The 26,045-nt window shown below is 37.4% G+C and overlaps 1 protein-coding gene across 4 annotated transcripts in view; it reads right to left on the bottom strand.

Moving 5' to 3' along the window:
- The window catches only part of vps50 (VPS50 EARP/GARPII complex subunit), a 97,714-nt gene that overhangs the window by 50,294 nt on the left and 21,375 nt on the right, over window positions 1-26,045 (bottom strand). For all 4 annotated transcript variants that reach the window (XM_067503481.1, XM_067503501.1, XM_067503491.1 and 1 more), the window contains exons 7-13: window positions 24,940-25,057; window positions 24,146-24,181; window positions 23,609-23,691; window positions 16,568-16,610; window positions 15,256-15,354; window positions 10,952-11,092; window positions 2,618-2,750 (exon numbers count right to left, since the gene is read on the bottom strand). In XM_067503481.1, coding sequence (XP_067359582.1) covers window positions 2,618-2,750; window positions 10,952-11,092; window positions 15,256-15,354; window positions 16,568-16,610; window positions 23,609-23,691; window positions 24,146-24,181; window positions 24,940-25,057 — 653 coding nt within the window. The remainder of the gene's footprint in view (window positions 1-2,617; window positions 2,751-10,951; window positions 11,093-15,255; window positions 15,355-16,567; window positions 16,611-23,608; window positions 23,692-24,145; window positions 24,182-24,939; window positions 25,058-26,045) is intronic.

Genomic DNA, 26,045 nt, shown 5'->3' with positions numbered 1-26,045 from the left:
ACTCTAAATGTCAGATCTATATCTAAAAAGTCATTTATAATTAACAACCTCATCGCAAGTAAAAATATGAACTGCATTTTAATAACTGAAACCTGGCTTTATTTAACTGGGATTGCAGAGTTAATTGAATCATCATCTTGAAATGACTATTTCCTTTATTGTTATTAGACCAACAAGAAAAGTGGAGAAACAGCTGCTTTTCATCATAACTCTTTACCATCCTCAAAACATAAATGTAGTTTGTTAGAAGAATCTGGCAAATTAATATCTATAATCTTAACACTTTATGATAGCATTATCATCTTTGGAGACTTCAATAAGCACCTTGACAATAACATTAGCTCTGAAAGCAAATCATTTACCAGCGTGTTAGACACATTTGAGTTCACACAGCATGTTACTGATCCTACACATTGACATTTCTCAATTACAGTGCAGCTCTGACACAGCCTTTTTCACAGAAATCATAGCTCTTAAGAGCTATAGTAATTCAAAAGAACGATCCATTTTAGCAATGCTTGAACTTTCTGCTGCATTTGACACTGTTGATCAGGATATTTGTTTAGAGAGGCTTTAAGATTCTGTTGGTCTGTCTGGCTGTAGACTCAAATGGTTCACTTTCTATTTAAAGGACCATGTTGTATTTTTTGTCTAGTGACTGTTGTTTAAATCCAGTCAATCTAAAATATATAAATATAACACAAGGATTTATCTTAAGGCCATTTAGAAATAGTTGGGATTTTACAATCCTGTCTGAATGGTTTCTATAGTATCAGGCCTACACTAAAAAAATAAGGGCCACAGAACCCAGTCCTCATTCAACCTAATACTCATATCTAACTCATATCTAACATGTTTACATGGTAATAGCTTCAGTCACTCTCTTTCACACACACGCACGCACACACATACACAGCAACCTCTTCACCTGAAGTCCATCAGTGCTGATCAAACATGACAGGTGTGTCCTGCTACAACAAATCCATTTTGTCAGGCAGGAATATGATCCTGATTGACATTACTTCTAAAAACAACCTTTTCTTTCATCAAGTGGGCAGATTAATTACTGAAACGGATGATCTTTTTCTTCTTTTGCTGATGAGAATGTGTGTGTGTGTCAGAAACATAGGCATAGCATAGACAGAAAGAAGCAGGAAGAGAGTGATTTTTAGTGAGTCTGAGTGTTATAAATGATGGCCTATTGCAGGAGATACAGGTCATTGTCACTGCAAAATGCTAGTAGAGTAAATCATTATTTTGATAGACCCCCCTCCCAACAAACACACATACACAAACCTCTTAGGGTAAAGAGTGAAACCTGGGACAAAAGCAGGAGCGACATTCATCCAGAGGACATAGGACACAGAGGTGACAGTAAATCAAATAGTGAGATGATAGATGGGAAATGAAAGGGAGTGTGGTGCATGTTCCAACAAGCACAGCATGTAATGAAGGATCCTAAGGACTTAGCACGTCAACAGCCATTCTGGACATCATTGTCTCCTCACTCTGTTAACAATTTCTAACATAGCACGGGAAGTAACAACAAGCTGTACAGTACTATAGAAGGGCACAAACTAATATGACGGTTTTGCAAAGGCAGATAACAAACATGGTTTATTTTCTTACACTGGTATGAAATTTAACTTCTAATGGAGCTTAGTGCTAAACCACAAAGTATTTATTGCCTTGACAACAGAGCTTTTCGAGGCTGGTGTTTTCACATCTGGCAGCTGACTGAAGCAGGAAGGATAAAAGTAGTGACACAAGCAACACTTGTCTTGTTGATCCAGACATAAGCTTGGGGTTTGGACAGATGTGGTGTACAGTCGCCTTGCTGTTCTTAATGGGGCACAACTTTAGTGAAGCTACATTTAGTTTCCAGTGGAGAATCAGTCTACTTTAAACTGTTATCATGACTTTTTGTACAGTTTGTTGGAAAAACAAACTGCATCTTACAGATGGGTATGGTACTAATTTTACTTTCATCGTAAGTGTATATGTTGAAGAACAAAAAAAACTAAATTCAAAACTCGTGCTACTACACTATGCTGCAAAGTAGAGTCATAAAATATTCAATAAAGCTTATCTTTTCCCACACCAGTTTTCAATTATTCTACTCTGTAAGCAACTAAGCTCCTAAACAAAATGCATGTTTAACAGCCGTGAAAAAATGTCACTTTTAAAACTGTGGAAAAAGCTGTAACAATCCTCACAAAGTGTATGCTCAATCTGTGAGTTGCTTTTTTCAGCTTAGAGTGTAGAGGACAGATGTTCAGGTTTATTGCTTAATGAAAGGAGAGTAAATGAAAATGCAGACATAGAAAGCAAGTGACAAAGAAAGATAGATTTAGAATCAAAAATTTAAAAAAGGCCAAAAAGTCACAGGCACCAAATATTACAGTAACTTGTACAAAGACGGAAGGTGTGACTAATGTATAAGTCATGTGTTCCAACCATGGGATCTGGCACATGAGAGAGGTCTAATCTTTTATTTTGAATCTATAATTGCACCGAGATAAGATGGCTCAACAAAGAACGGTGCATCTTTGTGCTGCATCTCGGCAGGTCTTTAAGAAAAATAAATAAATAAAGGAGTGTTGCTGAAATAAATTACCTGGAGCTGGTGTGTTCTCTTGTTTGTCATGCTCCTCATGCCACTGCATAGTGCGGTAGTAGCTCAGCATCACCTCCCACAACGCCTTGCAAAGATCTGTCAGGCAAGGAATGTAGCTGTCCAGGGTGATATGCTGCCAAAAGAGAGGTTAAAAGACAAGGTTACAGATTCTATTAATTCTTGTATTACTTTATTGCTGTACCATATGTTTCCAATTGCTATATTGTAGCTATTAAAGACAAGATACTGATGCATAGTTATAAAACCCACATGGTCTCAAGCAATTAGTTACTGCTTTCATAAAATGGTTCCTTAATTATTTCTATGCATTACAAGACAGCCTTGTACCGAACATAGAAATAAAATTATTAATTTGCAAATAAATAATTAAATCCTCCTCCTTTACTCCTGTTAGTAAAACTAATCTATGTAAAAATGTGCTTTAATAATGTTTTAATCTTGTCTTCACAGTTTATGATGAACAATTGTCTAGCTACATGACCTACATACAGTTTATACACCGCTGTCATTGAGCTTTGTGAATAATCACAGGGCTTAATATTCTCAACCGATAATGCACACTGCTGCCATTCCTCTGCATACCAACCACATGAACTCATCTGAATTTGACTTCTCAAGAGTCCAGACAGCCTCTTGTGGGGAAAAAAAAATGTTGTCTATGTTAAATCAAAACTTGGCACAGCTCAAAAAAGTGTAGCTGGTACAATAGTGGCAAGTGACACAGTTCAAGGTTCTACAGAACAACTTGCCAATAGAGTCTTGTCAGCATATTCAGGGACAAATTAATCACTGCCAGATGAAACACCACTGTCAACAGCACCTGCATTTTACTTTGTTTAAACCACGATAATGAATAAGTGTTTCTAGACCCCTGCTAGCTTTCACAAAAGCTTTGTAAATTACACAGCATAAGCATCACACAGTGTTGGCTGCTGATAGAGAAAACAGTGCTTTGCAATGCAAAAAGTCCCCAACTGTGCAATGACTAACATAAGTGAAGTTCCACACCTTCTTGTGGCATTTTCCTCTGGCATGTCCAAGACAGCCGGAGTGACAAATCACTTCTTGCCTGGAGAATCTCTCAACAGAACATTTCTTAGTGAGATATCTGAGGTACATTCACAACTGTAAGCCATCAGCAAGAAAGTTTCATGTCATAACTGCCATCTCAAAAAATGTGGTCAATGCAAAGTTGTTGCCTATTGTAGCTAAATTGCACATGTAGAGATCCACTGTTTGTAGAAATGACTTGTCTGTAAAAGTGAAATGCTATTATTAACAACACTTAGACATGTAGCCTCACTCTGAACAGAGACTTTTATCATAAATCAGTCTCAAGTCACGCATGAACACATCATGTTCTGAAAAGGCTCCAGTGGCAACATTAAATTGTGCTCTTAGCATTACTTTCTTTCTTTCAATTCTTACAATTTTCTTAGTATGAAATTAGCACTGTTCTTAGTATAGTTTCTAACTATGAACAGTGAGAACTCATCTCCAAATTAACTTTTCAGCACAAAATCAACAAAGCCCTACAAGCAATTATAGCAGTACCAATTACAGAGTACAAACTGCTGAATTTTTAAAAAAGCAGTCAGTGGCACTAATAGCAATTGTCAGGACGTGCAATCAGGTGTGTACAAAGAGTAGACATCTAAAACTGCACACCAATGCTGGCTGTCGATTAGGAGCATTGTATTGGTGCAGCCAAAGAACACAGATGTAGTAAAGCATTAAGAATAGTCAAATAGTTAACAATAGTTTGCCAAACAAATCAGTTTTTCCACAGTATTTCATGTTAGGTACAGTGCTGCATATCAACATATCCATGACAGTACTTTACTGACCCTATGTGCTACAGCTCTACCACAGTATGACGAACTTGAGGAGAATAAACAGTCAGTATAATTATCATGTACTGAAAATTATCATGCATCAACCTGAAATAAAAAATACATTCATAGGCAATTGGTCATATTAAATTGCTGGTGTGAATATGAGTTGGAATGTTTGTCAGTCTGTGTTGGCCCTGAGATAGACTGGTGACCTGTCCAGGGTGGACCCTGCCTCTGGCTCCATGACAGCTGGTGTAGGCGCCAGCCCTCCGCAACCCTGAATAGGATAAGCGGTTACAGATGATGGATGGATGAATGATAAACACAGGTACAGTTACAAAAGGTAACAGCAGTTAGACAAGTAAGCAAAATCACGCTTACATGTTCATATGACATTCCCCATTTGCCATAGTAAACCTAGTCTTAGCAGCAGGTTGCCAAGCAACTGGGGAGAGAGGAGACAACTTGGGGGTAAGGAGTGTCTTCTGGTTAAATCTTCAGTTGGGTTGATAATATTGAGTAACCTCGGCTACACAATGTTAATGTACTTGTCAGTTAGAGGCTTTGCATATCATATCCGCAATAATAGGGAACAAAAGCAGCATTTGCTGGAATTAACCATCCACCTTTTAGAACACATTCTTCTCAACAAGAATGACACTGAAAGCTTAGAAGAGGCACACTCAGGCTCTATTTTAGGAAAACTATTTGCTTTTCTTAAGACACTCACCCATCATTATGTACACAACAGATTCCAAGCTGTGGTTCTGAACACACAAAGCACTCAGTGCATTTTTCAGTTTCTGCATTTTGGCTTGTGGAGGACTACACATGAAAAAAAAAAAAAGGCCACACAAGATGTTCAAGAAAGCACAGGTATCTTTGAATGGCTGAATCACTTTCTTGTGGAAAGACAATCAAACTGCTCTCCTTTCAAAATAGAATAAATAAACACATTAACTCGCGAGAGATCAAAAACATAGTCAGCAGTCTGGGGACCTGCTGTGCAAGCAAAGAAACAAAGTACAGTAAACTCTGCTCAAGAGGATTTTTTTCCCTTTCATGATACTTAAACACAACCTTGACAACAGTCTGGAAGTAAACAAAATACTGTAGATTCAAGCATAAGTAGACATTATCATTTGCGTGGTGGTTTGGTGGTGAAACTATGAATTAATTCTAATTTTTGCGGCAAAAATAAGACATTTTAATTGGATTAATATTATATATTGCGATTTCAAAGTTACAAAATAGAGCAAATTTAAACCAACATAACTCATTCGTTTAAAAAGCACTGAAGGCCTTGGACCATGTGAAGAGTCTCCCAACACGCTATCTGTATTTTTGGTCACACATGTGCATACTGAGCCATTTTTAAAAGCTGTGCCATGTGTGCTTCGCAACACATATCGTTGAATCTATTGCCATCCACTTATTACTTATCGGGAGAACAGCAATGTCAAGTCTTAAATGCAGAAAAATGTCTATTTAATTTAAAAAGCAATTATTGGTCATTAAGGCGTGCTTGATTATTAGTTTGTAATTTTTCACATTTTACCTTTTATATAGGTTAGTCACATTTTTCTTTATCTTGATTTGGATTTAAGTTTACCTTCCTGGTAATTTTACAAAAGATAACAGCCTGGCTAGGTAACCAGCTAGTGGACTAGCATAGCGAGAGCCGGGGCATTATGGGTGTAATTTGCGTTGTGTTAATGAGTCTAGGTGTTTTTAAGGATTATGGTTCTGTTAGTTGTTTTTGGCGGGATGTTGTATATAGGTGTTACCCTCACGGTGACGAGCCCCTGGCTGGTGGTTCTAAATTAAATTCAGCTACCTCTGGTCACAGGGGCAGCTGTAGTTGGTTAGCCTAGCTTAGTTAAAATAGCTTAGCCTCAGCTTCACTGCCTCCCGCAGTTAACTGCTCTGAACGAAGGCCGCTACAATATAATAATTTATATGCTGAATTACTAACCTGTTCTGAATGAAACTTCTTCTTAAAGGTCAGGTGTAGTGAGTTGAGTTGTATTTATTTAAACCACTAGCTTAAATAAAGCAAGCTTAACTTGCGTAAAATCAACAAAACTCCAACATCATTAATACAGCTAGTTGGTGTTCAATAAATAAAACATAACTGTGTCAGGTTAATGCAACATCTCTTAAGTACACTGAACATAATTGTGCCAAGTTAATTGAACATAACTCCATGAGGTAGCATTTAATAAATTAAGTGGAGTTACATTAACAACATGTTGTTGCATTACATTGTCTATTATTTTTACTATTTATTCAACCCGATTTTGTGGCACTGGTTGACATAACTAACTTTAAGAAGAACATTCATTTCTTGGAGTGTAGATTTTTTGCATATGGACAACAGTAAAATAAAGTTAATTAAATGAATGAAGTGGATCAGTTGGTAGAGTGGCCGCCTACCGACCACAGGGTCAGAGGTTCGTGCCCCAATCTTCCTGACCACATGTGGAAGTGTCCCTGGGTAAAACACTGAACCCCCAACAGCCCATCCTCATCCCCTAGCCATGCAGTGCCGGTCCCAAGCCCAGTAGAAATTGGGGAGGGTTGTGTCAGGAGGGGCGTCTGGCCTAAAAACTATGCAAAATAAACATGCGGACAATCAGCTGTGGCGACACTGAACTCGCAGGATAAGAAATACATATAACATTTTTCAGTCTTGCAATTCAATTTTAAAAGGAACTGTATTGTCTCTGAAGCTAAAAGAAAATAATCGATTAGACTGACTTTGCTAAAATTAAAAAGGTTTTACCTTGTAATAGCAAATAGTGTAGTGGTTGGAAATATCTCTCGGTATATGTAAAGAAACCAAGAAGAACAGTTTTTCTTTCTTTTTTTTATTTTAATGTTGGGGCTCTATTTCTCTTTGGAGCACTGAGGATAAATTTCACATCTTTTCTGACATGGTGGGTGGCATAAAGACTGCAAGTTAATAATGGCATTTGCCATTAAAGGAAAATTACCTTATAAAAAGTATCATTAACTTAAATGTGAAAAGAGCTCTTTTAAATCAGAGTCAATATTATGAATGTGTTATATAGAGCAAAGGAGCTAATGTGCAACCCTGTGGCTACTGAGATTAAACAGAGGAACCAGTTTTCAACCTCACACTACTACTACTGCTGCTGTGGCTTTAACATGCAGCTTCACAACAACCTGCCAAGCATCTCAACAATGTTCAAAACACATGAACCAAAAGCACTGGCTGCAGACTTTGTGGATTTCAGAGGGAGTTTTTTTTTTTCTGTTCTCCAGAAACAAACAAGAATCATTCAAGACACTAACAAGAGAAAGATCAAATGAATAAGGGAACCTGGACTGAGGATCAAAAAACAAACAACGTCCACAATGTGCTGAAAATATATACAATATCTGAAGGTGGATTAGTTTCATTTTGTAATAAAGCTAGCCCCACTAAAAGTTCACTAAACACACACACACACACACACACACACACACACACACACACACACACACACACACACACTCAAAAACTGGAATTATGGCACTGTTTATAATATACAACAGTGCCTGAATCAACTCTACAGCCTAACAAGATGGTCTATCTGTCAGATGTAGAACAGTACTAAAGGTCAGACTAAAACAAAATAATGGGATGCTGCATTGCGGACAGTGGAATAGATCACTATGGGTTACTGATAAGCAGTTTCTTTGATATCAGAGTGATTTCTCTATTGTCAGTAGAGCTAATGGCTTTATAATACATGTGAAAACTATTTTAAAAAGCTAAAGCGCCACTAGCAGTTGCTACAGGCCACAAAGACTATTACACACCGCAATATGATACCGCAGTACAAACAAACAACAAATGGACTTCCAGCGGATTAATCATAAGGTGATTATTTTCATTTGTAGCTGCCTTTAGCGAGCCACTAGTTGGCTGAACTATTATTATAATATGTAAAAAATGTTAAATGAAATGAGTTATTTAAAGATACAGTTCCACACCGCTTCATTAAAATTTAGAGAAAGTTGACAACTTTTATTGCCACCTCCTTTTGAGTGATTCAGGGAGTAAAGACACCTATTTCTATCAGAACAAACGTCAGACAAACCAGGGGATCAATAAAGACAGAAACTAGAAAATACTGATGAGATGTTGATGTAAAATTAATAAGACCCTATCAGATCTAACCTTTATGGGTTTTGCCATTTCGCTTGAATTTTAAGTAGCATAACTAAGAGAAAAGTCTAATGTGGCTATAACATTTCCCTAATCTTTTTCTATTTGGGGAACAGCAACTGAATAAGTTTGGGCGGCTCGAAAAACAGCACCTTTCCTGTATATACACTTACACAACATTAATACATTCTCTACTGAGCAACTCAGAGCAAGTGAGGGTTCAGTGTCAAGAGCAAAACAACAGTAATCAACTGAAAGAGCAGAAAACATTGTTTTGCCGATTTCCCCAGCTGGTTTATTGATTTTAACCAGGGCTTGTCACAGGTATATTGTTTCATACCAGTCAGAGAGAAACAATTCAATGACTGCATATGCTGTAAAATCCCAAACAATCCCAAAGGGACAATGAAGGGAAATTTGTTTCAAAACTCTCAGATTTCTGAGTTTCTTCCGACTTTTACTGAACCACCTCAGTCCGTTGTGTGTATCACAAAAACTACATGTACATATAGACTTTTAGTTCACAGAGGAACTTTGGCTAGTTCTCTTCTTTATATTAACAAAATACTCTACCACATGGAACAAAAGTACACATAATACCTGATAACAACTTAAGGCCACTGCAGAAAGGCTGAAAGTGTCAGTGACACAAATGAACCGTGGGTGGGTGTTCACAAAGCTCTTCATTTAAGTGCTCGCGTGTGTGTGGGTGCTGCCCTATCAATCATGATCAGAAATTGTAGTATGTGTCTTTGGTTCATCCTGGATCATCCAGGTAATGCAAACATGCAGACAGGGCATCCATCAAATTCAAGTAAAATGTAGAATGTCCCTGTAACTACAGTGTGAAGTTGCATGTACACAGTGTTAAAGGGGATTCCTGACTCAGATTTCCAGTAAGTCTAACAACTGTTAGGTTCAAAAGAGTAAAAAGGACACAATATTTATATTATTCATTTGTAGGGTTAAATTAAAATACACACATTATTACAAAATAGTATACAAATAGGCTAAAATGTCAAAATGTTCTGAATTCTGTTTCTTTTCTTCAAAAACGGGCAAAAGAAATAAAATCTAATGTATCTAATAAAAAATATTATTTTTAAATCTATCATGATTTCTACAAGAAGGAAACCTCTCAAGTAAACTCATGTGGATACTACTTTAGGATCTCAGAGTCAGATAAAACATTCCAACATTTTTTTAATACTGACAGCTATCATTCTTAGAGATACCTAATCTCTTAAATTTTAGATTATTATTTATATACCAGAGGATTAAGTGAATTATATAGCACTTGAACTGAAACCAACCGCCAACCAGGACCCAATTGTCCGGGCCCTGAAACCCCAAGTTGTTAAGAATATAAAAATGCTCCTCCAAGGCCGCTCACCAATCAGGTTAGGAAAACATGCATAAAAAAGAGATGAAAAAAATCAGGAGTGAAGAGGTTAGAGGCAGCACAAAGGTCAAATGTGGAGGTCAGGCTATTGTAAATATGAGCTAAGCGGAAAAAGAACGTAAAGAAACTGAAAGTAAAAAGCTTTGGTGTACAATCATACAACACGACCAAGCATGGATTAAAAGATTTGGAAAAGAAAACTGTGACAACTGACATATAAAGACAGACTTTAATAAATAAAGTGTACCCTCACATCAGGCATGAATAACCTTTAAATAATACTGTATATACCCCTCTACACTGTAGGTCAGACTGTAACACAGCCCCTGGGGGGGAAAAACTCACTCTCAGCATGTTCATGATGGATTCATCAAGTTATGCCTTACTAAGCATGCAAATGTTATTTATTTTGATGTAGGGGTCATGGAGGGAGACAGAAAGGGAACTGAGGCATGCGGGACAATTTGGAGAACCCAGTCAAAAAGTGCTGAAGTTGCAGAGCACTACGTCTTCATTGTGAGCAAGATTGATTATCTCAAAATTAAAGGGCTGTGATGTAGTATGGTTCTTATTAGAATAAGAATGTTTTTTCCATTTCTCTCAATCACTTGCTCCTCTCCCATCCTTGTCATAAAACAGGGTATTTTGTGGTTGCATACAAAGCAATGAGAAGGCAATATTGAGTGAAAGGGCATGTGTGTGGACCATCATATCAATCAATTTTTCACTTAACTAAATAAGGAAAGGGGAAGTTTTCACACCGGCATTTAACTACGAGAACTAAATTATTACTGACAGAATTTGGTTAATTTACAGATAAAATTTGTAAGAGTGGAAGAAAAGAATAACCATCCACAGCCACCGACCCACACCCCATGACCCCACACTTATCTGCATACCGTGCACAGGTCTTTGTACTGCATCTTCTGGAACTTGGTATCAGCGTTGCCGGCACACAGCTCCACGTATCCCAGCACCACTTGGAACACTGTGTTGTGGATGGCCTGGGTGAAGTGCATGTGGAGCTGGTCCATAGCAGTCTGCAGAGAGAGCCAAGAATACTGTTATGAAAAGCATTATGTCAAGATGTGACCATTATTTGCCTGTGTGGAAAGACAAACAGCAGGGGAATTGCAAACCTCTTGTGGGCACACACTATATACTTGATATTTTGAATCATTTGCAGACGTAGTATGTTAGCAACACAATATGGCATGAAGGAAAATGAGAATGGCTCTCTGTTCTTGGAAAGGCAGTGTCGTGAAAGTGGCCAAATTTGTCTGCAGTTTCCATGGCAATTTATGAAACAATATACAAAGAAACAGAACCCACAATAGAAGAGATGCAGCCTATTAATGACACGAATGGTATGATGGCACAGCTAACTGTTTCTAGCTCTGGCCATTCATCAAAACCATTCATTATCTGAGGTCTATGACACGGTTCGTACATCCATCATCCTAAACAGTATTCTGTTCAGTGTTTGTCAGTGGCGGGGTACACCCTGAGCACGTTGCCAGTCGAGTATCTCACGGCCAAAACAGAGAGTCATACACACAGTACATGCACACCTACTGTATGGGAAATTCAGAGTCACGAGTTAACCTAACATAAATTTCTTTGGACTGTGGGGAACTCCACAAAGAAACGCTGCAGCCAGCAGGGGTTCTTGAACTTGAGAACCCCTAGCTGTGAGGAGGCAGCGCTAGCCAGTCCACAACCATGCTGTCCTCTCAATCACTCTTAGTAAACGTGATTGCGAGGGCTCTTTTAGTGGATGTGTGTAGTAGTGTGTATTTGTGTAGTATAATTAAACACCTTGTAGCCTCTTCCATTTCTACACTGACTTTGTACCATTTCAAAGACTGTGTTATCAATCAATTTTCTCAGTGAAGCTGACATTGATTAGTTTTGGTCGATTTAAGGGAGCACAGCAAGCTATACTGATCAATCACAACATTAATAACACCTAGTGATTTTAATATTAAAATATTATATGGTTTTCAGAAATTTATTTTGAACTAATAAGGTCTGGGGACAACACATAAAGTGGTTAAAATCAGCTCCACATTTACCAACAGTGAACTTTTCTTTATTAATTACTGTGCATGTTTTCCACTGGTAACATAATCAGTATTGTTTAAAATACATTGTTCTCTTACACTAAAGTACATTTACTTTTGTATTTTAAGAAAAATGTAGATACTTGTTCTAGTACTTTTACTTAAGTAAAAGAATTTAGTGGAACTTAAGTTGGAGAATTTTTTAGGCTAATACCTGCACTGTTACTGGAACTGATAGAAGTTGCAATGTCAAGTTCTAATTATCTTTACAATTGACCACTGTCACATAACAATGGTCCTTTGATCAATTGTAATTTTAAATATAAAGATTAGAGCAGCTTTGAAAAGACTTTTACTTTAAACGCATTAATAATTAACATTTAGGGATTTAATTTTGAAATCAAGGCAAAACTTCGTTCACCACACAGTGCTTTGTCTGTGCCCTCCCAACTCGAGTCTGTCCCCTATTCTCTTTCAGCTTCAAGTTATATTTACCATCATTTTCCGTCTTACAGCTCCCACCCACAGTCTCGCTTTTGGACCCTAGTCAATCGAGGACACCAGAGTTGCAAGATATGTTGGCATAGTATTGAAGCAACCCTATGGGTAACTGGAACTGCAGCGCAATTAGATTTCCTTTCTGCTAGCTCATGACCACGAAATGTTGCCACCCATCCATTCTGACTGCCTGCTGTCACAAAAGTAATTTAAACACTTTTTTCATCCTTTCTGAAGTAGTTTTATTTCATCTATCCTATAAACACCACATAAAGCTCTGGATGTACAAAGTATAAACTATACACAAAAAAGGCGCCAACTATGGCAACTGATATAAACCATAATATCAACTCAATCTTACATATGATTATTACTAAATGTACAAGCAAAAAGAATCTTTCTTCGGTATCTTCTTGGATTGAAAAAATGTTACCTTAAGACAAATTCTGAAAAAGTTAACTAGGTGCCAAGCTCATTAGGCTATGAGGAACCAGGGCATCAGAGCCAGGAAATGAAAGTGAGAGCCAAGAGACCAGTGTAAGAAAAAGAAAGTACAAATGGCTCGAGGTGACGTGGTCCTTTTGATGCTGATTATATCTTGGATTACACAAGTCCTTTATGTATCACAAAAAGTTTTAGGATTAGTATGTGTGTGTACATCATGTGTGCACTGCAGAAACATAATCAAGTAAAAGCTAAGATTCAAAATATTAACATAGTTGTGGGGAACAGAGAGACAGAGAGTGTTCCAAACATTTTCGGTAGGAGCAGAAGAAAAACAAAGAAAGGAAAGATGAAATCAAGGAGCGCACTTGGGAGAAATTTTTAGAGGCCATTAAAAACAACTTGTTAGCAGGCTTTTGAGTCTGAAAATGCTCCTTATGACTCTAATAGGAAAAACATTATTCATTCTCAAGAAGCCTTGATGACGCAGTGCCCACCTCAAGGAGGGCTGGTAATGTCAAGAGGCATACAGCATATTTATTAAAAGCAACGTTGGCTCAATTTTGAATAATAATGCCATCTTTTACGTTCATTGTGCACTGAGTGCAGGAAACAAGACTCTTTTTTTGGTTTATTCAACAAAGCAACAGCTATATTTTGATAACAATTTCTACTATAACGAATGCCAAATTCCTCTGACACATTAGTCCTGCCAAGTGTAATGTGGAGAAGGTGACGTAAATTGCTTTAATAATGTCTATTCCATTAATTTACCAAATTACACTGACTACCCAGCATGTGTGATATCCCCTCATTCTCTGCCTACTGCTTGTATGCTCGGTTTTAGCCTCCTGCCTCAGGACCCAAAAAACAGTAGGAAAAGCCATCAGGAAATGGCATGCACATGAGCAATTAGACCTTGGCCTATTGCAGTGGCTTTACCTCAAACTTTGTTTTCTTCTCTTCCTCCTAGGACTCCACCGCCTAGATAGATGAAGCTTTTGCTATGTTGCTTTCATTGCTCATCATATTCATTTGAAATCCTTAACTGAAATTCATATTTATAACCTTATTACTTTAGTTAATTTACAATTAACTAAATTCACCTTTTTTATTTGTCACTGACTTGGACCCACGTTATTACACATGTAAAGCTTTACAGTGAAATGTCATGTTTGCAGAATATGTACTTATCTTATGTATCCCCAACTGAATGGGCTCTATACATCCAATAAGTGCAATCTGGTTTAAAGACATCTTCCACATGCCCTAGGCTGCAGATCAGTGGTAATCTCAACAAAAATGCAGGATAAGAATGGAACAGCATTTGTGGAAATCTATATACATTTACAAATCATAAATATAGGCTCAGGGCTATAAGACTAAAAAAAAAAAAAGATTGTGATCGAGCATGTGGGTTATAATAGAAAGAGGTCTTTGCACTAATGTTTTTTGACAGAAAATATGGGAGTGAGATGGGACATGGGAGCAAAGTTTGAAAAACAGAGAACATTACAGTAAAGCTAGTAAAAAAAATGTATGAAGTGTATTTGTAAAAGTTATAGTCCATTTCATCTCTTAACCAGCCACTTCATTTACATTTAAAGCATTAATTTTGTTTACATAACAATTTCCATCACATAAAAAGTTATTTTATATTATCCAAGGATCATGTTTTAAAATTATGTTTCCTTTGTGGCTGATTTCTGTTAGTGTTAGATGATTGACAGTAAGTAGTGCACAACTTTATCATAAAGAATGAAATGCATGCCCTACAGGCTTGATCACTTAATCAAAGGGTTCTGCAAAGATGCTCACTGGTTTGTAAAAAGTTCACCGAGGCAAAAACAAATACTAATGAAAAAAAGGAAAGTGAATAAACCAAATTACATTCTTGTGTTTTATGTGACGGTTTAACCAGTCTGTGTGTGAAAGATGTTTGTACACTGTTCTAATTTAAATGGTGGCAAAAGGTTATAAAAGTAGAGAAACAACTTTGCAGACTGAATGAACACAGTCCTAAATCAATGTTAAAGAAAGAAAAATTAATGAAAATACTGACATTAACCGTCAGGCTTCCCTCCAGAACATCTTCAAACAAAAAAGGACATGCAGTAAGTGAGAACAACAAGTAGACCATCACACCCAGTGATGCTTAGCCATTACCCATTATGTTGTGAATGAGTCAAATCACTGACCTGTGTCTTGCCAAGGAGCGTGTAGGCCAGCTGGACCTTGGTGTAGTGCGAAACATCAAAGTGCTTACATGTCTTGGAAAGGGCGACATCAAGCTGCTCCTACAGCCAAAAATAGACAAATGACAAAAAAAGAGAAGGAAAAATTGAGCGAAAGGAAAAGAAACTGGGATTATCAAAGTTAAGACCAGGGATTTCAATGTAAATGTGCAGATGTATAGCTACTCCTCAGGCCCATTCAAATAATTGGATGTGGATGGGGCGTATATATTGTGTTTGTGTGTGTGTGTGTGTGTGTGTGTGTGTGTGTGTGTGTGTGTGTGTGTGTGTGTGTGTGTGTGTGTGTGTGAGCGAGAGTCTTTGACAAAGAGATAAAAGATAGGTTGAAAAGTAAGACAAGGTTAAAAAGAAGTTGGGGATTACAGGAATTTGTATCAACCCTGACAAATTCAGTTGACCTCAAGTGATCAAATTTCACGTCTCGCCACATGTCAAAATGTTGCCGGAAAACACACTGGAACCCTTGTAGTACCACCACCAAATGTGCAGCTGTCTTAAAATAATTTTCCACGGGCATCAATCTGAACATAACTATGTAGCAAATACAACAACACACTAGCACACACATACACACACATGCAATCTGTTATGTACAATCCATTCATCCAGGCATCCATTGTCTTAACCGCTTATCCTGTTCAGGGTTGCAAGGGGGCTGGAGACTATCCCAGCTGTCAGTGGGCGTGAGGCGGGCTTCAAACGGAATGATGATATGAACATGCAGATTAAGATGAAGGTATAAGCATTTAAAAGTGAACTTTATACTACTTACTACAGTGCAATCCTACTTTTCATAGGTGTGTGTGATGAGTTTGCTCTGCTTATTAACAAAGTCACGCTGACTGGTAAACAAACAATCAACCTGCTGCCTGGTTACATATGTGTGCGTACATGCACGCCTGTTTCTTGTGTACAAGCCGAACTGTAAGTAATTAATCTACTCAAGCGCAGCAGCAGCGGTGAAGGGAAAATTGCTTTGCATACCATTTATCACACACAAGTATCACGACACAGTTAGAGATGAAAAAGATATAATTTACTCTGCTTGCACACTCACAATAATGACTTTCTGAATATGTCAATATTTTGCAGACCCAGAATGACAATGTCAAAATTAAATATAAATTGCTTCTTTCAGATGAGGGCTTCTTGGAAAATTACAAGGTTAGCGCAAAATATTATTTACTGATACAACTCTCGTTACTGATATCGCTCTGAAATAATGGAATTAGAGATAAAGTAGAGAAAATCATACCTCTATTTGCTCCAGAGTATCTTGAAGTTTAGAATTCAATTCACTGTGGAAGAAAGTAGAACATCGTTCAGGGTTACTTCCACTATAATGAACCACAGTACGAAATCAAACAACAATAAATATATTGATTAAAAATAAAAAGTAAAAATTAGCAACAGCAAATTAATGTTAAACATCCTTCACATTTGATTCCTTACTTTGCTCAAATAACTATAAATAATACAAGAATTAATTTTTAGTGAAACAAAACAAATCTTCACATTTACAAATCTGTTAACTTTTATTTGATACATCACTAATTCTAAAAATGTAACTACAAAAATGTGTATTCTATGAATCAATTAACTCACTTTCAAAACAACTATAATATGAAACAGACAACACTGAAATCCTTCTCTTTTAAGGAAATGGATGCGTCCCCAGCAATACTTATACAATATGGTTATTTTGTTTCATGTGTTATATTTAATTTTCTACAGTGGAATCCAAGTAAAAAAAAACACCTACGCATCCTTAGAGCACGCTCAGAGTTTGCCTCACCCTGCAAATGCTTTCAACTCAGAAACTAAGAGGCAGCAGCAAAAATTATGAATGTTTTGCTCATCCCAAGACACCAATTCATTTCCCTTGTGAGTCCCCATGCACAGCACCCATTTATAATCACCCTCTGTTCCATTGGTTCCCTGTATCTGTCCCTGCTTTGCTTTGGGTCTTTTTCAGGTCAGCCAGTGCTTACGTTGTATCTTTTGAGACCACAGTCGCCCAAGGGAGATAGTGTCCTTAACAAAATGCTAATTGAGCATCTTAGCTACAGTTAGGGATAGAGAGTGATAAGAGTGAGGAGAAGGAAGATACTAAGAGGAGGCTGCTGATTGATATCCACAAGTCATATGCAAAATGAGTAACACAAATCAGTATGCCATTTCAAACTCAATGCACTGTAGCCCTTTGTGTATCGCTCTGTGTGCATGTGTGAGGGTGAGAAATATAACAGGTGAGTAAGAGACAGGAATTCACACTAAGTGAAAAATGACAGCTGCAAAATGTTTAAACATAGTTAAGGAGAAGAGGTTGTTAGCACAAATGGAGAATGATTGAACTCAAGTCAGTATGCAGTGTTTCCCGTATAACAGTAAAGGCATGCCGGGGAACCATGCTGTTGAGACATTTCTTTTAGCAGTATAAATCTGTCCCCAAATATTCAAATTTACTAAACAAAGACAAATCTTCACTATTTTGGTAGGTGTTCTCCCTGTGCTTGAGTTGGTTTCCTCATGGTACTCTGGTTTCCTCCCACAGTTTAAAGAAATGCGCGTTAGATTAATCGGTGACTCTAAATTGTCTGTCCGTCTATGTCTCTCCGTGTTGGCCGTGACATATTGGATGGATGGGTCTCTTGAGGGAGAATTGTCTTACATTGATGTAATGGTGGAATTTTTTTTTTTTTAACACCAACATTTTTTTTCCCTCCACAATGAGTCATGCACACTTTGTTTATGTTTGAGTAAAAAGGCAGTTTGTTTTATATTGCTGAGAATTTGCAGTTAGCATCAACTTGAATTTTATTTGATACATTTCATTATGCTGATTTAATCATTTTATTTATTTATTTATTTTTACTTTGTTGTTCTAACATCTTTTATTGTGAAGTAATTGGTTGTACTTGACCTTTACAAGAAAAAGTCTTTCCAGGGTTTAGCAGAACTTTCTGTGATTATTGCGGCCTAAAACACCTGCTTCAGGGCCGCTTTCTAAAATAATTGTGATGCAAAAGAGCGGGGGGATTGGTTGAAATAATTATGTGGTGATCCCAACTTTGAGAATCCCTGGAGGGACTGAGGAATGCTACACTGTTGCCAAGATGTTATCATTCTTATTTATCAAGGATGAGTGAGAATTTACATTAACACAATGGAGTACTACTCATACCCTCCATTACTGTCGTTGCATAATTGTTAGTATTTGCTACAGCTGTAATAACTCAATAGAGTTACAGGTAAAGATCAGTGAGGCAGGTAGAAGGCAGGTTCTAAGTGAGAACTACAGTTGGAAGCCAAGCTAAAAAAAACCACAAAGAGCAGGTAAGTTGGCTCAACTATAGAAGAGTGAGCTGATCAATGTCAGATCCTGGATACTGAAGAAAAACATATGAATGTACATATGCAAGGCCCGTGAGAGTGCTAAACAAAGGCTTATAGTTCTGGCAGACAAACCAAGGAGATACAGCAGAGGAGCAGAGGACAACAGGATAAATGCCCCGTGTGTGTTCACAGAATGTTTTAGTCCTCTCCCACGCTGCAGTGGGGTTGAGTAATAGAAGCTGAACCACAAAGTGAACAGTGGTGGAGGAGCATATGAGAGAAAAAAAAAGGCCACTGCTTAGGGACCAAAACACCTGAGCGTAACGCAGACCAGTTCAATTCTGCCTGTCACAAGATGGCAGACATCCAAAAAAGGTTTTGCAAACATTAATAAATGGGCACACATCAAAGAAATAGTCCTTAAAGAAAAACATAAAGTCAGGTTTTATTTTAAGTTTAAAACACTGACCAGCAGCTCTGAAGCTCTCTAATCACTAATTAATTTATTGTTGAACAAAACTCAGGAAAAGTCAGTGAATTTCCTTTCACATTAAACAGCAAGTATTGATTTTTACATTTCTATTTGTAAGTGCTTTAATCAAACAAGCTTCATTATTCCAGGAAAGATTTTTTGGACCTTTGAACATAACAGCATTATCACCATTTTTAATCTTTTTGACTATTGGCTCTAGCTGCGTAATAGCTGCACATAAGTAAAGATGTGAATGTTTCTGTATTATTTAACCTGAGGAAGAAGCATGTGTCCTAAAAAAAACGTTCAGACTATTGTTTTAAAAATAAGATGAAAAAACTAATTGTTGGATGTAGCTGGGCCTCACCCTCATTGGCTATCCAACTAGTGGAGATCAATAACCTGTCTCTTCATATAATTGAAATTACTATTATGCATCATAATCACTAATAACAGTTAAATCCATCATTAAGAAATGGAAGAAATATGGCAGATGTGTAGCTCTGCTTGCAGGAGGCTGTGCTCAAAAACCGAGTGATCATGGAAAGAAGGAGACGGGTGAGGGGCAGCCACCAAGACATCTAGGACTACTATGAAGGAGTAACAAGCTTCTGCAGCTGAGAAGAGAAAGACTATAAATAAATAAATTCTCAGGTAGAGTTGGAGTCAGAAGGCATGTGGGAGACCCTGAATTCAAGTCTTTAAGGTTTGATGAGGACATAAATGAGCTTTTTGGCCATCAGACTAGTCAGTCTCAGCTGCTGGAGCTTTCAACTGTTACAGAGGACTCACTAATCAATAAGATTCTCATATAATTTTTATTTTTGTTCCTGTGTTTCTTACAATCAGAGTCTGTGCAGTGTGCATGTCTAGAAAGGTTATGTGGGTTTTGCATGATAAAAGTGTGTTGTCTGCTCAAGGAGATTTACAAAAAATATGAATATACATAGTTAGCTCCACTCAGGAATTTGCATATTTCATATTTATATTTATTTTTATCCATGCCCACTTAATAACTCATAATGCTTTCTACATTTCTTTCCATTTTTTACAGAACAAACATTAGGGGCGACTGTAGCTCACTTGGTAGAGTGTGAACCAACCATGAACCACAGGAGTGGTTTGATTCCCGGTCCTCCTGGCTACAAGTCAAAATGTCCCTGGGCAAAACACAAAACCCTCAACTTGTCCCTAGTGTCTGCTGCTTAGTTGCGAGTCGCTTTGGATAAAAGCATTTGCTAACTGTAATTTTAAACAATATTTATAAAACTATTTACAGACATGAAATATGAACATGTTTTAATTATATATCAGCTTACTAATAGAATATGTAGTGTATTGTAATAAGTGTAGTGACATAATTGATGCAAATGTAAAAGTAAATATATCTGCAAATAAACTAAACAAAAACAACTAAACATTAAAAACACTAAACTAAAACACTAAACTAAACAACTAAAAATGTTACGGATATTTTTCTGAAAAGCTACTAACTAAATTTAAAAAAATGTCCTAAGACCCTTTCATTGTGAGTGTGTGTGGCACATAAGCCAGTGTTTAAAGAATTTCAATCACAAACACGAATAGGAGGAGGAAGGTGCTGTGACTTTGAATACATTGGTGAACCACTGCAGTGCTTGCAGTGTCACGTTGGGCAGCCATGTAGTGTGTGAGACTGTGAAAATCCGTGACATAAATTAAGACAGAGGGCCCCTGCCCTTCTTGCTACACTTTGCCCCTCTTGCACATACAGCTGAACTGACCTGTCCTTCAAACAGATTAGAATGTCTGACCGAACTAACTCCCTCAATATTAAGATGCAATTAGTTTAAGTAGAGATGTGCGGGAGCTTCACCCAGAATGGCTCATTAACAATCAGTAAAATCACTGGTATATTTTCTGACCAAGAATAGAATTTTTTTCTAGAAACAATTTTTATTTCAGTGAAACTAAAAGGTTGAATGAAACAAGGGGCAATTCTACAGTATGTCCTGTTTTTTTTCTGGGATCTCATTTATTTTTTCATTTACAACACTAGATTTGTAGGACACATTGTGCAGAATAAACTATGTATGTATTTACAGATATTAAATATGAGCAAAATCGTGCTGTGTATCCTGTGTAAGGTCGCAAGGGGGCTGGAGCTTATTCCAGCTGTCAATATGTGAGAGGTGGGGTACACCCTGGACAGGTTTGGCATTTGTTATATTATTTTCCTTTATTATCTACAGTATCATCTTTATGATTAATATATATGCATGATTTATCAGCTATAATAATTATACTTTAAAAACAAAGCGAGAAACGTTGTGATACAGTAGAAAAATGTATTCTTCTTTCGGTTTACTCTTCTGTAGCCCTCACAGTGCTACAGAGTAGCTCTACGCTGCATTACACCTTTGGCTGCAGCAGGGTTCACAGATTATAAACACTGTGCTGACACGTGGGGTTCCTAAGCTGTCCAACAGCTGCCCATGAGGACCGAGATTGACATAGGGCATAAAACTCTTTAAGTGCCTCTTTGGTGAATACAATATTGACTTTTAAAAGGCTGAGGACAGCGACAAAGGAAGGGTAGGCATGGAGCAAAACTCCAGTGTAGGGCATTAAGGGGTGCTTGGCTAGAAGGTTCAGTCAAAGTGCAGCAGTTCACAACAAGCTGATTAGAGAAGGCGAAGCCGGAGTCAAGATCTAGCAATCTGGGGCAGAGACCTTAAGAAGAATATGCATGCTAATGTAACATGGAACAGAGGGTCTGATTAATGCACCAGTGTTACAACTGACTAATCGGAAGCAGAATTTGAAAGTTGTTAAGGGAAGGAAAGATGAGAAGGGTTTTAAAATTTCTATCAAGCTCTCACTAACAGATTTAATTACACATCTGGACTGTTTGTAAATTTATTGACATCGATGGTTATAAAACATTTGTGTGCTTCTTTTTGCGACCATCATATACAGTGACTGTTTGTGGGAAGTGTTATTATTGGTGGCAAAATATATATAGATCTATTCTGCACACTACCCCTCCATCACATTGAGCTGATCATCACTATGAATATGCAACAGTATTAATGTTGAATTAATGACACTGAAAATGAATGAAATATCCACACAAACAAACAGCAGCTGGGAGGAAGGAGTGGGAGGAATTTACTGCATCATGACCATCCTCTGTGCATAATATTGCCTTATTGATCACAATTGCTCAGCAGTCTCTCAAATGGCATTATCAGAGCACAAGCCCCACTGTCTTCTGCTCCACAGGCATTGGTGTTACTGTTGATCCTAATGCAACATTTCTGCGTGTGCTTAACAATTCACACTTCATTTTAAAGGCAATAGTCCACAAGTGCCTCAGGAAGTGTTGACAATCCCTTCAAGGCTGGATACCAAAAGGGTTTACAGAATTTTCTAGATGCAGCTGCTTATAGTACTTTCAGTGAAAAAAGAAAAAGAAAAAGCCACATGAATAAATGTAAAGATGATGTGTTGTTTATGAGGTCTGCATGTGTCAGGTGTTAAACAAGCTCTGCCCACAGGTTTGGAGGCAGGAAGTGAGTGTTTACATGGCGCAATTTACTGTCTCATTGCTCCACAAGTACGCACACAAATACCCTGCCCTTAAATCATTTTTGTAAAACACAGATGCAGCGGGTGCAGATGAATTTAGTTTTCCCTCATACTTTATCCTGTCTAGATTTATGTGCATGGTGTCGCAGGGAGAGGCCCAGAAAAAGCCAGCAATGACATGCATACCTGATAAATCAATACACAAATAGGAGAACCGGGGCACACACATATTGTAACAAAGTCAGCACAAGTAAAGCAAAGGGACAGAGGTGACTGCCTGTCTGTGCAATTGCAAAAAGAGAAGACAGTCGAGAGAAATCGGTCTGTTATTACTGTTAGTTAGCCTAATGGCTCACAGGGGATCCTCAGGTGTGCTTTTGATTAACTTTGTTTGGCTGGCATCCATTTTTCTGCCTAACCATTTATATGACAAGACCAGCCAGTTGAATAACTGTGTGTCCTCAATCCAACAAGTATTTTTAGAAGGCTTTCATAATTTTAGATTGTGAAAGCCTTGTGATTTAGAAAAACCACCTGCCTAATACTGCACCAGAACAGCCCTGAACTGTTGTCCTTTTTTTTTTTCCTGCTTCCAACATCAATAGCCGACCGTTCACTTGCTGCCTTGTACTGTATCTCCCAAACCTCTGACATGGGCCATTGTAACGACATAATCAATTTTATTCATGTTGCCTGTCAGTGGTTTCAGTGGTGTGGCTGATTGGTGTGAGCAGTAATATGCTTAAAGCTGGCTTGAAGGTGATTCCAGATGAATGCTACGCAGAGTGATCATATTTACCGTGTGTCACATTTTGTTCTATGAAGATCCGAATTTTTTTCTATCCAGTCACAGTAAATTAAGTCCATGCCTATGTTCATTTGGATACAGCTAAATATAACTATTTGCTCATACTGCACCTGATGCAGCTGTAGTGTTTGAAGGTGCTGGCAGCCTTCTGACATTCCAGACAGAGCTGGATAGCACCTGGATAGTCTTCTTCCTACAGAAACAGAGAGGTGAGGTAATTTAATGTAGTTTTCAGAGGTAAAAAAAAAAAAATCCAGTAAGGTTTTAATGTAAAATATAGTCTGTACCATATTAAAATGTCTGTACCATATTAAAATATAGTTTGTACCATATCAAAAACAAACTCTGCATCATTCTCAGTTTTGATAATATTCTGTGAGACTTCATCTTATGCATCAGTATTTTTTTTTTATACAACAATCTTCCTAATAAGTTGTTTCAACAGATATGATCCAGAGTTTACACTGAGTGGCAGTCAAATCCATTCCACATGCTACAAGTGACCTTCACAACAGACAGGCATTTGTTGGAGGCACTGCTGTTTGTGTGAGCTTGGCTGTCACTGCTAAATGTCTACTGATGCTTCACCTGTCAAGTGAATACTAAACATATCTCTGTATTTGTGTTTGTGGAGGGGATTGCAATACCTCAAGCATCTCGCTGAGTCTTACATCTGTCCTTTGCTGTGAGGGGAAACATGTCAAGAGGAAGCAGAAAATCACTATCAGGTAATGACATTAAGCTACTAGTTAAACACATGCTCTCCTACTGTGACCATGTTGGTAACATATTTGAATGATTACGATTAAAGCCAATGATTAAAACAGCACATGTTTGATTAACTTTAATCTTAATTTTAAATTATGTGTGGGGCAGCACTTTGGATGCTTATTGCACATTACATTGATTCATTTCACATCGGAACCATGTCATGCTGTTTTTATGATGGTATGTCAGAAAGAAACAGCTGGGGACAGAGTGCTGTAGAAGGTGATGAAAAACATTGACAAGGAACTGTAGTGGGCATTAATTATGTTGCAAGTCACAGGTATGCATTAATCAACAATATTAGTAGCAAATTATCTATGAACTGTTACCTCATGAAGCTGTTTTAATTGTCAAAAGAACCTGAGTTTTACCTAATTAATTCAAATGATAGGATGTAAGTTACTACGATGTATTAGCATAATTTTGGCAAAAAGTTCTCTAGATGACTGTATTAAATTAAAGAGAACTAATACCTTTCTACCATTCCCTGGCTAATTCTTCCGTGTTAATGTGTCACCATTTACACCAGTCATCTGCCACCACCTCACAGCATCGCACCCGGAGCGGAGCTGTTGCTCTGCTCACTGACTTTTGAAAATGGTTAGAGGGTACCAGAAACTTAGTATGTAGCTATCAGTTAAAAGTGATTTAACCTTCAGTGTGTAAACATTACCAGTGTCTTGATGGTCCTAAGAGACTTGAGCAGTCCTGTCAAAAGTTGTCGTCTCTTCTGATTAGCCAGGAGACCCAGGCTGGCCTCTGTGAATCCCTCCTTTGACACACTCAGTTGCCTTCACACATGTTGTACCAATGAATATAGTATCACAAAGGGTTAATCTTAGTATGTCTAGCTGGTATTTCAAAGATCAATAGTGAGGTGCATACCATGAAAAATGATCATCTGTTATAGGCAAGTAGGAATAAGTCTGAATATAAAAAGCCTATATACCCAACTGTGGCAGGTTCAGCGAGTTATCGAGATTAGAAGTTTGATGATTTGAAGACATAAGTGATTTTTTGGGGGGGCTTTTTAAGCAGACTTAAAAATTATTAAAATTTTAAACAATGGTGATCATCACATACTTTTGCAGGCTATTTTTTAAACCACAAACATAAGAAAACTTAGAGACTTAGATTAAAAAAATCAATCCTTACAATATTTCCTACATATAAAATTTGCTGGATGAGATTAGTCTGATATTAGCATGTGAGCCTAAATGACTTAAGTTGCCTTTGAAGAACGGGGCTCAGTTTATTACCAAGTAATTGTGATTGTTGTCGTTGTCATTGTGGAGGATGAGTTTCACTCTAAATTCATTGGTTGCAATTGCAAATTAGAGAAGAAAAATATCCCACACAATTATCTTGGTTTCAGTTTTTTACATCACACAATTCTGCCATTTTACGTAGGGTGTGCAGACTTTATATATCTATTGCTATCACAGTAAAACAAAACAACTGTGCCCTTGGTGTTTTGCAGCAATTATTATTACAATTGATATAAAAGTTGTAGCAATACAACCTAAACTCAATTTGGTTTGAAGTCTACCTGATCATTCTCAATTATTAACACCTGGTTCATGACACAGATTTACTAAATCTATGGCTAAAGAGATGACTATATTGCAATATACCTTAATCCATTTCCAATTAAACATTTAGAAATATTAATACAAAATCTGTTGTCCTCACCCAGAACAAAAACAATGAGTCCAATAAACAAGTAAGATGTTGTAACAAATTGCATCATGTAAAGTGGCTTATTTTTGATACCCACTT

Source organism: Channa argus, chromosome 1 (genome assembly GCF_033026475.1).
Source record: "Channa argus isolate prfri chromosome 1, Channa argus male v1.0, whole genome shotgun sequence".
Taxonomy (NCBI): domain Eukaryota; kingdom Metazoa; phylum Chordata; class Actinopteri; order Anabantiformes; family Channidae; genus Channa; species Channa argus.
This window is presented reverse-complemented; position numbering and strand designations above follow the sequence as displayed.